This window comes from Myotis nattereri (genome assembly GCF_964212035.1).
Source record: "Myotis nattereri genome assembly, chromosome: 7".
NCBI classification, from domain to species: Eukaryota; Metazoa; Chordata; class Mammalia; order Chiroptera; family Vespertilionidae; genus Myotis; species Myotis nattereri.
In genome coordinates, this window is record NC_138082.1 from 3,515,757 (window position 1) to 3,530,042 (window position 14,286).

Consider the following 14,286-nt stretch of genomic DNA (forward strand, 5'->3'; position numbering starts at 1 on the left):
AGTTTGCAGGGGTGGAGGGAGGAGGTTGGAGGGGTGGAGGGATGTTGGAGGGGTGGAGGGAGGTTGGAGGGGTGGAGGGAGGAGGTTGGAGGGGTGGAGGGTGTTTGCAGGGGTGGAGGGAGGAGGTTGGAAGAGTGGAGGGAGGTTGGAGGGGTGGAGGGAGGTTGGAGGGATGGAGGGAGGTTGCAGGGGTGGAGGGAGGAGGTTGGAGGGGTGGAGGGATGTTGGAGGGGTGGAGGGAGTTTGCAGGGGTGGAGGGAGGAGGTTGGAAGAGTGGAGGGAGGTTGCAGGGGTGGAGGGAGGTTGGAGGGGTGGAGGGTGTTTGCAGGGGTGGAGGGAGGAGGTTGGAGGGGTGGAGGGAGGTTGCAGGGGTGGAGGGAGGAGGTTGGAGGGGTGGAGGGTGGGGTGCCGGGTGGCATATTGGGGAAGGCGGGGCCTTTGGCAGGTAGAGCTGAGGTTCAGTCTTGGCCACTCACAGCCACCGTGACCGTTGGAAACAACTGAGGGTTCGTGATGTTTCCCCCATAGAGAGGGATCGTGGGCTCAGCAGCTTAGCCCGTGCTTGGCACCTAGTAGGGGTGAGGCACGTGGTAGGTCCAAAACTTGGAAGCTCAGAGTGACTTCTCTTCCAGGCTTCAGACACTGAGGGTTTCTCGTAACTAGAGCCTCCCCCCCTTCCCGACCCTCTCCTTCCCTCTCTCCCTCCTCCCGTGTTCCCCTGCCCCTTCCTTCTTTGGGATTCGTTGTCCAGGTTTCACTTCTGCTGCATTACCGCCTTCGCTTGGCCACACAGTGTTGTTTCCAAGACGCCTGGCCAGCGGCAGCGGTCACACAGGCCCCTCTGTGCCGGAGTTAGGAGCGTTTCCTTGGGTCTGGAGAACGGCGCGCTTTGTCTCCGCACAGAGGTGATCTCGGTGGAGATAGGGTGGTGTCGTGTTGTCCGGCTCTAAAATGAAGGCTGCCCGGGCTGTATTTTTAGCTGGTATTTCAGCGTGGCACGGAACTCATATATAGTTCTGTAATTCGTGGTCTGCGGTGACCGGCAGCCAGGGACAAAGGGTACAATACGCTGGCAGAGACCTGCCTGGGACTAGACTGACGGCTGTGGGCTCCTTGGCAGCCGCGGTTGCCTGCCCTGCCAGGTGTGGCTCCCGACCCACGGCCAGTGGTGGATGGCACAGCAGAGACTTACAGAGCCCAGCAAAGCACCCAGGGCTCGATTCTGTCCTCACGCCGGGAATCAGAAATACCGAAGGGAAAAGAGAGGTCGGAGAGCCGATGCGGGCAGCCGTGGCGGCAGGGGCCACGCCGGGCCAGTGCGGCAGAGACGGGACCCCGGCTGTGAGCGGACCAGCGGGGAGCAGGCCCCGGGGAGCACGTGATGCCGGACCTCGAGGGACGCCTTCCCCAGCCGGTGCTGCCTGGTCCCCAGGGTGGGGTCTGGAAGCTCTGTGGCCGGTGGCTGGGGTTCCTGGGTGGGTTCATCGCGACCGTGAAGCTGTCAGTGTTGGGTGTGACCCGAGACATCTCCGTGCTGAGCAGCGAAGGAGTCTGACCGAGTCACGCTTCCCTCTTCCAATGTCCGGTCGGCGGGGCTGCCCCTGCCACCGAGGGGGGGGCCTCGGGCAGCTTTCAAAACTCCCTAACGCCTCCATGTTCTTCTCTGTAATGATGGGCTGTGAGTAGTGTGTGTGTGGGTGTGTGTGTGTGTGTGTTGCCTGCATACCACAGGGATGTCTTAGGCGGGAGGTGGGAGATGCACACACTGAATGGCATTGCTTTCCAGCGGTTCTCAACCTGTGGGTCGTGACCATCGGAAAACACATATAACATATCAGATATTTACATGACGATTCATAACAGTAGCAAAATGACAGTTATGAAGTAGCAACGAAAATAATGTTATGGTTGGGGGTCAGCACAACATGAGGAGCTGTATTAGGGGGTCGCGGCATCAGGAAGGTTGAGAACCACTGCGAGACCCAGAGAGAAGGCCCCGTTGGTTGTTGACATCACATGGAAATTTACACGGAGGCAGTTTTTCTCGATTTGAACTGTCTCTAAAAGACCAACCAAAGCATTTGGTTGACCAAACTGTGTCTGTAAAATCCAATGAAGGCTTAAGCCCCCTTTGGGGAAATGTCACAGACGCCTGATTGAAAACACTGTGGCACCTACTGTCTTGGTGCCGTGGGACCGAATTCCAGGATCGGGACCTCGGGGACGGGTGGTGCCGCCTCCCGCAGTGGAGACCATGTCCCGTCTGAAGGTCCCACCTGCCCGGCTGGCATCATTGTCTCAGTACCCGAGGGAGCAGGGGCCGCACACGGAGCCACACGGGCTCGAGGGCCTGCGTGTGGCCTGGCAAACCCAGATCCTACAGGGACCACCAGGGGGGCCTCGAATTACACATTTCAAGCTCAAAGCAGCTCATGGTGGGTCGTCGCGTCCTGGGGCAGGATTTTTCTCTAAAAGGTCAGTCTTCCGCTTAACTAGCCTGTCTGTTGGCATCTAGGACGACCTGCCTGACAAACACACCTTTGCAGTAACGATTTCCCTTTGCTGGACCCATTCAAATGCCCCCGCCAGGGCCCACAAACCCCTCAGTGCTGCTATGTTCATTGCTGGCTGTCAGCTGTCCTGCACCCACCTGTAACAGAAGTATGTGCCTGCCGTTTTTCATCCAATCCCGAAGTCCTCCACCCCTCCCCCGCCACCTCCACTTAGCTTTCTTCCTTCTCCCTAATCCGTCACCAGTGGATTTCATGCAGCCCACTTACGCCTCCTCTTTTGATTGTAATGCATAAAAAAAGATGCAAAACTGCCATTTCTGGAGCATTGCCTCAGTCTGTGGAGGTTTTGTTTCCTGGCAATTGTCATCAGTTTGGCTCAAATAAACTCGTAAGAATTCTCTGCAGGTTTGAATGTTCCTTACCTTGACAGTATTCTAGGCACTGAACGGTAGTTTTATTAAGATGTAACCCAACAATTCCCTGCATATGATGACCATTTTGTAGGATGCTGGCTGGCATCACAGGACTCCCCGGCGAATTTAGCTGTGACGTGAACATAGGACAGGCTTTGGAGTCCTGGTTTGGCTATTCCAGTGGCCCGTAGGTTCCAATAGAGCCGAACGGTGAGTCTTGATAATGACAGCAGGTCACGCTGATGGACGGCTGCGGGTGTGTGGGAGCTGTGGTCAGCGCCGTAGCACAATCTCATTTCCTAGACGCGGGAGGAGCCAGTCCCACCCTCCTTGTCCGGATGAGGAGACGGGCTTGGAGGAGATGAGAAATGGGCGCAGGTTCACACCAAACCGGAAAACGTTGCCAGGTCGCTGCAGCCGAGGCTTGCACCGTCTCAGACATCATCCCGGGGTGACACAGCGTCTGAGCCAGCACACCTGGGCCCGGGGACCTGGCTTTAGATTTAGTCCGCTTCATCCTCTAACCCCCTCGCCCCATGCCCCGGCTTGTACTTCAGAACTGCCTTCAGACTCAAGCCCAGACGCCTCACCCGGTCTTGTTTCCGGGGCTGTCACTCACGGGGGGCCCTCCTCCAGGCCGGCTTCTCCATCCCTGTCCTGAGATGTGGTCGGGTGGCCTCTGTGCCTCCACCGTGTTTGCATCCATGTGACAGCGTGTGCCAGAGTTGCCTTCCTGTCTAAGCTGAAGAATGAACACTCCGTGGTATCCCCACCCCCTTGTACTTGTCCGCTCAGCCTGGGTTACGTCCACCGCTTGGCCGTGGGGCAGTGCTGGGTGTACAGCACAGGTGTCTGTGTCGGTCTCTGGGGATTTATGCTTAAAAAAACAGCAGCATTCGGAAGGGGGCAGTCTCAGCAGGGAGGGCTCCGCTCTCGCCTGAAACCTGAGGTCTTTGCACAGTTCTTGGGGGAACGTGCCTTGAGCGGAGTGATGCCCATCCCTAGACCCGTTCAGTCCCCCAACCTCCCCGGTGACCTTTCCTTCCTTTAAACCCCAGGCGCTCCCTTAGACGGTGAGATAGGAAGACGGATGACTCCTTTGGCCCAGAATCACTGCCATCTGTTTCATCTGCGTTGGGGGCTAGAGTAGGTAACTCCTATTTTTCACGTTTTATGACAGAAAAGTCTCACCTCCTGCTCTGTTGTAGGCCTCCCAGGGCGCAGCCCCCGGCGCCCTCCTGTTTCCCAGGCGATGCTTTGCATAAGGGAGGCTCTCAGAAGGTGTGCTGCTTGCCTGTGAGATGTTGTCAGGACAGCTCAGTGCAGGTGGGGGGGGGGGGGGTGTTGACCTGAGTCTGCCCGCCCTGGGTCTGCACTGTGGCCGTGGCCATGGCCCAGGTAGAAGCTGCGCGGCTGGGAGGCCGGGACCTGGAGGAATGCTCCACAGCCTTGACTATTTGCCTGATGCCGTTTTAGATGAAACAGCCTGACGTCAGATATTCCAATAGATCTTGCCTGTCGCATTGCCACGCCCCTGGTGTACCTCTCTGAAGTTAAAGGGTGGCCTGCATTTCTTCACGATGTAGGCGCAGTTCTGGTGCTGGGATCCACATTGAAAACGCAGTCTTTTCGCCGAAACCGGTTTGGCTCAGTGGATAGAGCGTCGGCCTGCGGACTGAGGGGTCCCAGGTTCGATTCCGGTCAAGGGCATGTACCTGGGTTGCGGGCATATCCCCGGTGGGAGATGTGCAGGAGGCAGCTGATCGATGTTTCTCTCTCATCGATGTTTCTGACTCTCTATCTCTCTCCCTTCCTCTCTGTGGAAAATCAATAAAATATATTAAAAAAAATAAAAAAAAATAAAAAGAAAACGCAGTCTTTTCTGTTGAGATGAAGACTGCCCCCTGCAATGAGAAGACCCTATCTCCCCCCCCCCCCACTTCTATTTGTTCCTGGGAGTGTGAGGATTTCAGCTCTCCTCAGTCAGGTGGGAGGCCGCGCCCACCGCAGCGCCCTCTTGTACCAGCCTCCTGGGCCGGGCACTGTCCGCGGCCACGTCTGCCAAGCTGCCCGGCCACCAGCAGCGTGGACCGTGGGCGCTACAGGAAGAGAACAGGTCGCTGGCGCCTTGTCCTGGTTCTGCTTTGGTTAGCGGATGGGGTCCCAGCGCCCAGCTTATTTGTGCTGCGCTGTGGGGGACACCGATGGAGGGCTCACACCTGTGCCCTGGGCGCGTGGGCAGAGGTGAGCGAAGGTGCCTCAGGCGACAGTGCCCGCCGGCATTTTAATGGGCGTGGGGATGCGTGTCCAGGGAGCCGCGCGCGGAGGCTGTAAACAAGTCACTGAAATGGATTCCGAGGAAACTGAGGCAGCCGGTAGGTAGGCAGATGGGACGCCGGTGAGAACCTCGGAAAGCGGGGGCTTTAAAAGATATCGGAGAATTCGAGATTTAAAAAGAGGCGCCGAAGAAGCCATCGTGGTGGAGACGAGTCACTAGGATTTCCTTACATCACTTTGTGGTTTAGTCACGCTTTTATTTCAGTTTCCTGTGGGGAGTGGAGATGCACCCCCGCAGGGCGCTAGTGCTTCTGGAGAGCTGCATGTTGCCCGGGCAGGACCGGATGGGAAGGACGCGGAACCCCTGACATGTGTGCGCTAGCGGTGCGTTTCCCCGGCGTCACGGAGGACCGCACGCACCCTTCAAGTAATCGCGGCTCATAACCGTCAAATTGTGCTTCACTTACTTTTTACTAACTTTATTTTTATTGTTGACACTGTCACAGATGTCCCCATTTGCCCCTCCTTTGTCCCCATGTGCTCCACTGTTGAGCTTGAAAAAAGTTTCTTTTTTTAAGTATATATATATTTTTATTGATTTCAGAGAGGAAGGGAGAGGGAGAGAGAGCAACATCAATGATGAGATTGATCGGCTGCCGCCTGCACACCCACACGGGGGATCGAACCTGCAACCGGGCATGTACCCTGGCCTGGAATCGAACTGTGACCTCCTGGTTCATAGGTTGACGCTCAGCCAGAGCCACGCCGACCAGACAAACGTTTCTTTTTGGTTAGGTAGCGTTCCAGAATGCATTGCACGCAGCCTTGTCATCGCTCTGGTTTTGGCGGGTGGTGGTTACGCTGGGCTGAGCTGTTGGCTCTTACTCTAACAGCTCTTCATTTTTGTACTTCCAGAATTACTTTGATCACATCTTACGCCCTTTCTTTCTCTGTTTGCTTCGCTGTCTCTTTCCCTCTGTCTCTTTTCTTTCTGCCCTCCCTGGCCATTGCTTTGTCCCTTACGGTGGGAGCTCTTAACCTGGTATGTCAGCTGTATGCAGACTTGGATGTGTGCATTGCCTGTGGGGTTTTTCCTGGAGGGAAGGTTCATAGCTTTCATTGCATCGCAAAGGGAGGGCAACTACAAAAAAGGCCAAGACGTGCTCTGCAGCAGTATTTTTTAAACTGTGAGATTCAGTCCTAAATGGGTGATGAAAGCCATTTCGTAGGTGAGGGACCAGCAGCTGAAACATTTTTTACATGAATAGAATTGGACAAAGACTATCAGGGCATCGCATGTGGTAGGGTACTTAGGGTTTTGTGAAATCTTAATTTCATACAAATGTACCGGTATGTGCATGTAAATATCCACTCAAAAACACATCGTTGGTCATGATGAAAGTCTTATTATAATGAGTCAGAGCCAGGCATGTAAATCCACGGCCATAGGACGGCCCCGATTTACCGAGGCCGCTGTGACTCTAGTGTGTGACATACCGTATGCCGGGTTTATTAGCGGTGTGGCTAACATGTAAGGAGCTAGGGCCCAAGAAGGTTTTCTTTTCTCTTCAAAATACTTAGACTTAGTTACATAGGAATACGCACAGGGGCGCAGGCTGGAAGAGGGGCCAGGGATGACACGAGCCTGAGAGGGGGGCCTGGCCCGGAGGCCTGGAGGTGCGGGCTGCCAGGTGCGGTGTCTGCTTATCCGGGGAGACTTTAGAAGAGGCCGCGGCCTGGTGGCCCTCACCCCCCCCCCCCACGCCCCCAGCTCTTTGAAATGGAATCTCTGAGGGTGGGGTTGTGGCAGAACTTTCTAGTGGAATGAAGTCCATGGTCTGTGGGCTGCTATCTCAGGGCCCTTTCTTCCGGGTTCCGGATCGTCTGGGCGGGGAGGTCGCCGGCTGGGCGCGCCCCAGGGAAGACTGGGGCTTGCACTGTAATCACAGTAGGAATGTCTACTCGAGTATCATTTGCTTATCCACAGGCATCTGTCCTGGAATGCTGGCGATAGCTGAAGTATGAAGACCAGGATTGTTTTGACTTAGGAATGTTTGTACATTCTTGTTTTAGTGTTTGCCCAGGAGAAGTAGAAGATAAACTTGCTAATTGAATGTGCCCTTTATAGAAGGGTAGAGCCTTCTTTTCCCTCCTCCTTTTTTCTCTTCTTTCCTTCTTGTGCCCTTGTCTTCCCTCGCCCTTCCCTTCCCTTTCCCCTCTGTAGTGTCACCTGGTGGTGGGAGTGGAGCGAGCTTTCCTCTCTCACGGGGTGTGCAGACGCTTGAGGACTTGGGGTGCTGAGGGGCAGGAGGTGCTGAGCTAGGTAGTGTCCGGATGGTCAGGAGGTTGGTTACAGGTTGGGTAGGAGTAAATAAGTACACTGATTGAGCAAATACATACGTATGTTCACATATACACACATCCATCCATCCATCCATCTATCCATCATCCAACCATCCATCATCCATCCATCCATCCATCAGCCAACCATCCATTCATCCATTCATCATCCAACCATCCATTCATCCATCCATCCATCCATCCATCTATCCATCATCCATCCATCCATCCATCCATCCATCTATCTATTCATCCATCATCCATTCATTCATCATCCATCTATCCATCCATCCATCATCTATCCATCCATCACCTATCCATCATTCATCCATCCATCCATCTATCCATCAGTCATCATCCATCCATCATCCAACCATCCATCATCCAACCATCCATCATCCATCTATCCATCCATCATCCAACCATCCATCCATCCATCATCCAACCATCCATCCATCCATCCATCATCCATTCATTCATCATCCATCTATCCATCCATCCATCATCCATCCATCCATCAGTCATCATCCATCCATCATCCATCCATCCATCCATCCATCCATCATCCATCCATTCATCCATCCATCCACCCATCCATCCATCTATCAATCTATCATCCATCCATCCATCATCCATCCATCCATCCATCCATCCATCCATCCATCCATTCATCTATTGAGGGTAGGTAATGAGAGCCAGACCAGACCTGTCCCTGTTGGGGAAGGTGTATAGAACCTATTAGTGAGTAGTTTTGGCCATTAGTGGGAAGGGTCCTTTTTTGGTGTGAACAGCCAAAGAACATCTTCTGGATTCTAGCAGAGCTTCTCTGTGAGTCCTTTGGGACCTAGGGACCAGGTTCAGGTGTGAACACAGCCGCATGGTGGCCTGGTCTGTGGCTCCCTTGGGACTGGCGTCACCCGAGCTCTGGATAGCGTTGGTGCGAGAGGTCGGACATACCAGCCTCTGGTTGCCAGTGGAATAGGCGAGTGGAACTCCAGAGGCAAGTGGAGGGTTATTGTGGCTGCTCCCTTTTGTGAAGGTTCACAATACTTCCCCTCCTCTTCCTTTCCCCCCTCAGCACATTCAGAATAAAACACACACAATGACCAGCCCTTCTATCCACATACTTGACCTTAGGAAGCTCTGAGTCGGATCTCCGACTTTTAGTGCCGGTGGCTACTTGATGAGTCAGTTTACCATACTTTTGAGACATGATATAATAAAAAATACCAACTTTAAGTGCTATACAGTGGCTTGTTTAAAAATCGAGTATATCATTTGTAAGTCTAAAGGTGAATTGATGTAGAAATGAGCTGTCGGGTCCCTATTGTTTCGATCCCCACACAGGAGGTTTCACCTGGTGCTGCAGTTACTTACCTGCCAACATCTATCAGCTGCTACCAGGCGGCCTTTCCAGCCCTAGACAGAGGAGGGCAGGACTATAAACTCTCAGGTTATCTTCCTGGCAAGAACGTGGGGATATTTACATGTTTGACTAAAGCCCATAGGACCTTCAAGGAGGAAACGCGCACACAGCAAGGGCAGGTGTCAGCGCGGAGGACAGACCTGCAGGGAGTTCAGGACCAGAGGACACACATCGGAACCAGTGGCCTGGTGAGATGGCCCAGGTTCTTTCACTGTTTGCGTATTTCGACTGAGGACGTTTGTGCTGCCTGGGCCCTGTCTCTACTCCTGGAGCTGTGTGGGTGTATCAGTTACTGTTGCCGTGTGACAAACCACCCTCCAGAAATTAATGGCTTAACACAACCACCATTCATTTGCGCCCGGTTCATTGGGATAGCAGCTGAGGCTGGGATCAGCCGGGTGTGTCTTCTGCTGGGCTCAGCCGGGCTCAGCCTGTGGCTGCAGGCCTCTGCCTGGGGCCAGGGGGTGGGGCGGGGTGGGGGTAGGGTGCGGTGCTTAGAACAGCCTGGGCCTCCTGTGTCTGAGGGTTGTCAGGCCCCGCAGTCCAGGGCGCCTCGGCTTTTGACAGCACAAGCTCGTTCCCATCGTGGCTCCCAGCTACAGTCATAACAGCCGAGGGCGTCCTGCTGCACACACACTTCTCAAGCCTCTGCTTTTGTCTTCTCTTCTAACGTCCCTTTGGTCGCACCGGAGCCGCGTAGACCAGTGCGGGTGGGAGGGGTGGGGAGAGGAGCCTGCCCGCCTCTTGAAGGGAAGCCTGCAGCCCGGTCCCCGGGGCGTGCATGCTGGGTGGGTAGGTCTGTCCCAGCCTCTTTGCAAACAGACGTTCCCAGCAGGACCCAGACCCGAGGCGAGAGCGTATCGCCTAAGGCCTTGCTCAGAGGCAGCACAGCAGGCCGGTTGAATAACATCGGGCCCCAGAGTCCCTGTGCTTGGTACTGTGTTTCAGCAGAAGAATGATTGTAGGGCGTCCCTGGTCTGTACCCTCTGCTTGGTGAGGGATGGAGGCGCCTGGTGCGAGCCAGTCACTCGGTGAACAAATATTTACGGGGCCTCGTGAGCGGGCCAGCCTGTTCTAGGGGACAGGGCAGTGGCCGGGGCAGCACGCAATCCCGTGTGCATAGAAGTCACAGGCAGCGAAGGGGACGCGCACCTCGGCGGTGTGGCCTCCGGTGCTGGGCTGGGCGGCGGTTGTCCCCGCAGGAGGGCCAGCCCGCCGGTTCTGACCTGGCAGTCAGCCAGGCCGACGTTCGGTGTTCAGGGGCAACCTCAAGACTGTTTGTTCTGCAAACATATATGTTGATTCCTGTATTCAGGTGTTACAGAAGAGCAAGGACATACCCAGCACGCTTCCTAGAGGAGGGAGGAACCCATTTATTAACGCTGGTGGACTCCGGGAATAATTTCCACATCGGAGTGGCTTTGCTTTTTATACTAGTCTGTGGTCTTTGTCTTGCAGACATGGTTCCGCCCCCTTTGGGGGCTTACGGGAAGGCCCCCAGGTGTTCGATAACGACCTCCCCCCTCCCCCCAGGGCAGTGACACTCCTTGCAAGACCAGTTTCTGGGAAGGAGGCACTGACTGTAATTATAGGTCATCAGGAATGCACGCTGAGCTTGCTGGCCTGAGTTCCAGTTGCTAGCCCCCAAAATATCAATGTTACGTTTGAATTAGCCCTTGGTAGCCTTCTCACAGAAACTACCTAAAAAGGTAAATTCGTGTCCTTTTTCTACTAAGGAAGGCTGGTCTCCCAACCAGCAGATGTTAAAGGACTAGCTGGCCACTGTTTCCGTGTCTACCAGTGTCACTCAGGGTAGTGAATCAGTTAGAATCCGCTCCGTCTGTCACCCAGTTTCTAGTGTCTGCCTTCTGCTTGCCCAGGTCGGGTGGAGAGTGAAGACACCTTGAAACAGGCTCGTCTAATAGAATAAATTAGGAAAGTTGGAGTCTCTCTTTTTTTTTTTTTTTTTTTTTTGAGTCATTTCTAGTCAGGCCAGATTGATTGGGTTCCTGTGACAGAATGCCAGAAATAAATGTGAAACATTGCATGGGAACTGGAAGTTTTTTTTCACAGCAGCAGTCTTATCTATTCTTTTTTATTTAAAAAAATTAATATATTTTTATTGATTTCAGAGAGGAAGGGAGAGGGAGAGAGAGAAACATCAATGATGAGTGAGGATCATTGATTGGCAGCCTCCTGCACACCCCCTCCTGGGGATCAAGCCCACAACCTGGGCCTCTTCCCTGACTGGGAATCGAACCCTGACCTCCTGGTTCATAAGCCGATGCTCCACCACTGAGCCACGCTGGCCGGGCTGAATTTAAGTTGGACATTAAAGTAAATTCTGGTGTTGCAGCATGTCAGATATCAGATAAAACTGTTTGCTGCCCGAGGGATAGCTGGCCTGAGCCCATTGTAGAGACGGACAGGCGTGGGTAAGGGTGGGGCCAAGCCAGGCCCCGTTGGTAGGAATGGCTGTGGGTGGGGGGTGGGGGGAGAGAGACCTGCTTTCTAAAGACAGAAACACGAGGCTAGAGAGGAGAGAGGGAAACACCAGTTCTAACTGGAATCGGGGAATGCACAGCCCTTGCCCACACTTCACAGCGGTCGGTGACTTAATTTTTGGCAAGGGCTTCGGAGGGCTCGTAGCCAGGATCCTGAATTAATCTAGAGATTTTGAAAAGTATTTTCCATGTATAAATCCACGCTTTCCATGTATCAGCAAAATGAATACACATTATTGACTCTCTGTCTACAGAAATGTAACATTCTTGAAAAATAGAAGATGGATGGTCAAGTAGAACTAGTGTTTTTGTTTTTTTTTTAGGATAAAATTTCAGAGGTTAAAACACGTGCTGTGTCCGTACTAATGGGCGTATGTCCGCTTCCTTTCACAGACATACATTGGGAGTGTGGTCATCTCCGTTAACCCGTACCGGTCACTGCCTATCTATTCACCGGAGAAAGTGGAAGATTACAGGAACAGAAACTTCTATGAGCTCAGCCCTCACATGTGAGTATGGCGTTCACGCATTGCTTTCCTTCCGCTCCAAAGATGTGTAGCTGACAGATGTGTCCAGCTGTTCCCTCCAAGTCCCAGGAAAATGCTTTAGTCTTTTTTTTTTTTTTTTTTAAATTGGGTGAAGGAATGTAGAAGTGAATTGTCAGGCCTTCTTTTAAATTTAAAGAGGCCGAGCACTTCATTTGGCGCCAGACTCTGCGGGTTCTGAAATGTTTGGGCTCCGTATGTAAAATGCTTTCTGTTAACAATTCTGTGCGAGTAGCAGCTGCTGCTGCTGATTTTTGCAAATAGGACAGGAATGTGCATTGTTTATTACTATGAAGAGCCCGGGGGGGCGTTTCCTACTCTTGGAGGAAGCCGGAGCCCCAGGATTGGGTTGTGTCATGGTGCCTTGAGCAGAAGGCACACATGATACCTTCAGTTTATACTCTTCACGGACACTCTTCACGGGATGTGAGTGCCTTAGGCCCGCGATTTCACCTCCTCTGAACTTAGCCACTTGTTTGATTTTCTCCTTTGAAGGTCACTTGTGAGTGTAAATAGTTCCTGCAAATAACCCTGCACTGGGAAGTGAAAAGACCTTCAGAGGTGTAGCTGTGTCTTAGCACAAAATAATTTTCTCTCTCTGATTGAAGGTGGGCCCTATTTATTTTGCTAGAAAACAAAATCTAATAATAATGAAAGAACATGTAAACCGCTGTCCAGGTGTTGATGTAATTTCTCCTCCCAGGGCAGCGTGCAGCGACATTTTCGGGCCACTTGGAACGCCGGCTTTAAATAATGTATGAAAATGGTTATTAAAACCCAACCGCTATGTCTTCTACCAGCCACGCGGATTCTGGTTGTTCAGTTCACTCCTAGAAGTAGGCTCTGCTAGTGATCGCCGTTCATTCTGCTTTAAGAACAGTAAAATCTGAAATTTGTTTCATAAAGTTATCCCCGTGGTTGAGCCCCTGCAGTGAAATCCTTCATTCGATGCCTGCATATTTATTTTAAGCTCTAGGCCTTGAAATTTCTCAAAGTCAGAAGCGTGGGTCAGCCGTGCCAGAATCCCCAGGGGCCGAGGAAAAACCCAGCTTCCTCGGCCTTCCCGCTACCAAGCCAGGAACCTAGATTCTTCACACGCTTTCCCGGAGATTCTTACGGGCATACACGTGTGAGAACATGTCCTAGATGTGTACCGACACACGGTTTCCCTTCCTTCACTGCGCGCCACGTATGTTGACCTTTTACAATAATAATGGTGGCGGCTTACACTTACTGAGGATGTACTCTGTGCAGGTCCAGCACTAGGTATCATAGCTCACGTTATTCTCGAAGTAACCCCGTGGGGTGGGTCCTATAGCAAATTGGGAAATTGTCCCAGGAAGACGAGCGATGTATCCGGAGCCACACAGCTCGTGGGTGGGAGCCGGGTGTGAGAAGGGCCACCTGCCCTGCCTCTCGGCTGGGGGCTCGTCCCCCCACTTTCATGCCCGGGCCTCTTTCCGTGCACTCTTCCCATTGCTTTGGGTTGCCTGTGTTCCTGTGCCCCGCCTTCCAAGGTAATCGGTGCCTCAGTTTACCTCCAGGACTGCAGTGCCATTTTATCTGCAGCTTAAATCCCCACTTTGGGAGTGTTTAGATAGATAGTAGATGTCTTCTCTAGAACATGGAAGTGCATGCCCTCGAATATCCGTCTTTATCCCCATCCTTGGAAGGTTCCTCTCAGTGGTTGCATGGCTCAGCCCTCACCCCAAGGAAAACACCCCAGCCAGCAGTGCAACAAGCTCTTGGTGTGTTTGGGATAAAAGCAGAACTTTACTGTGGCCCGTGAAGCACTGTGCAGGGGCACAGAGGGCAGTTTTACCTGATGAGTCTGAGTTTGCTAGGCTCACGTCCCAGCCTCCCCCAGCCACACTCCTGTCGCACCGTCCCTGCTGTTCCGTGCCTGCTGCCTGGAATGCCTTCGCCCTCCCTTCTCCTCAAGGCAACTCAGGTATTCTCCCTTCAGATCTTAGATTGCATCAGACCTCCTCAGGGAAGAACTGTCCCTCACCCCGTCCCGGCCAAGGTCATATCCAAGGTCGCATCTGTGGCTCTTGTTACAATTAAATTTAACATTTCTTCCTTTTTTTTTTGTAAAGTTCTTCTTTTTTTTTTTCCTATTAAATATGCTTTGATTTCAGAGAGAGGGAGAGAGAGAAACATCAACGATGAGAGAGAATCGTTGATTGGCTGCCTCCTGCACCCCCGTTTGGGAATCAAGCCTGCAACCCAGGCATGTGTTCGACCAGGAATCGAACCGTGACCTCC

At 52.9% G+C, this 14,286-nt stretch overlaps 1 protein-coding gene across 1 annotated transcript in view; it reads left to right on the forward strand.

Annotated features, from left to right (window-relative positions):
* Positions 1 to 14,286, forward strand: part of MYO1B (myosin IB) — a 135,545-nt gene that overhangs the window by 31,110 nt on the left and 90,149 nt on the right. The window contains exon 3 of the mRNA XM_081095302.1: positions 11,867 to 11,982. Coding sequence (XP_080951428.1) covers positions 11,867 to 11,982 — 116 coding nt within the window. The remainder of the gene's footprint in view (positions 1 to 11,866; positions 11,983 to 14,286) is intronic.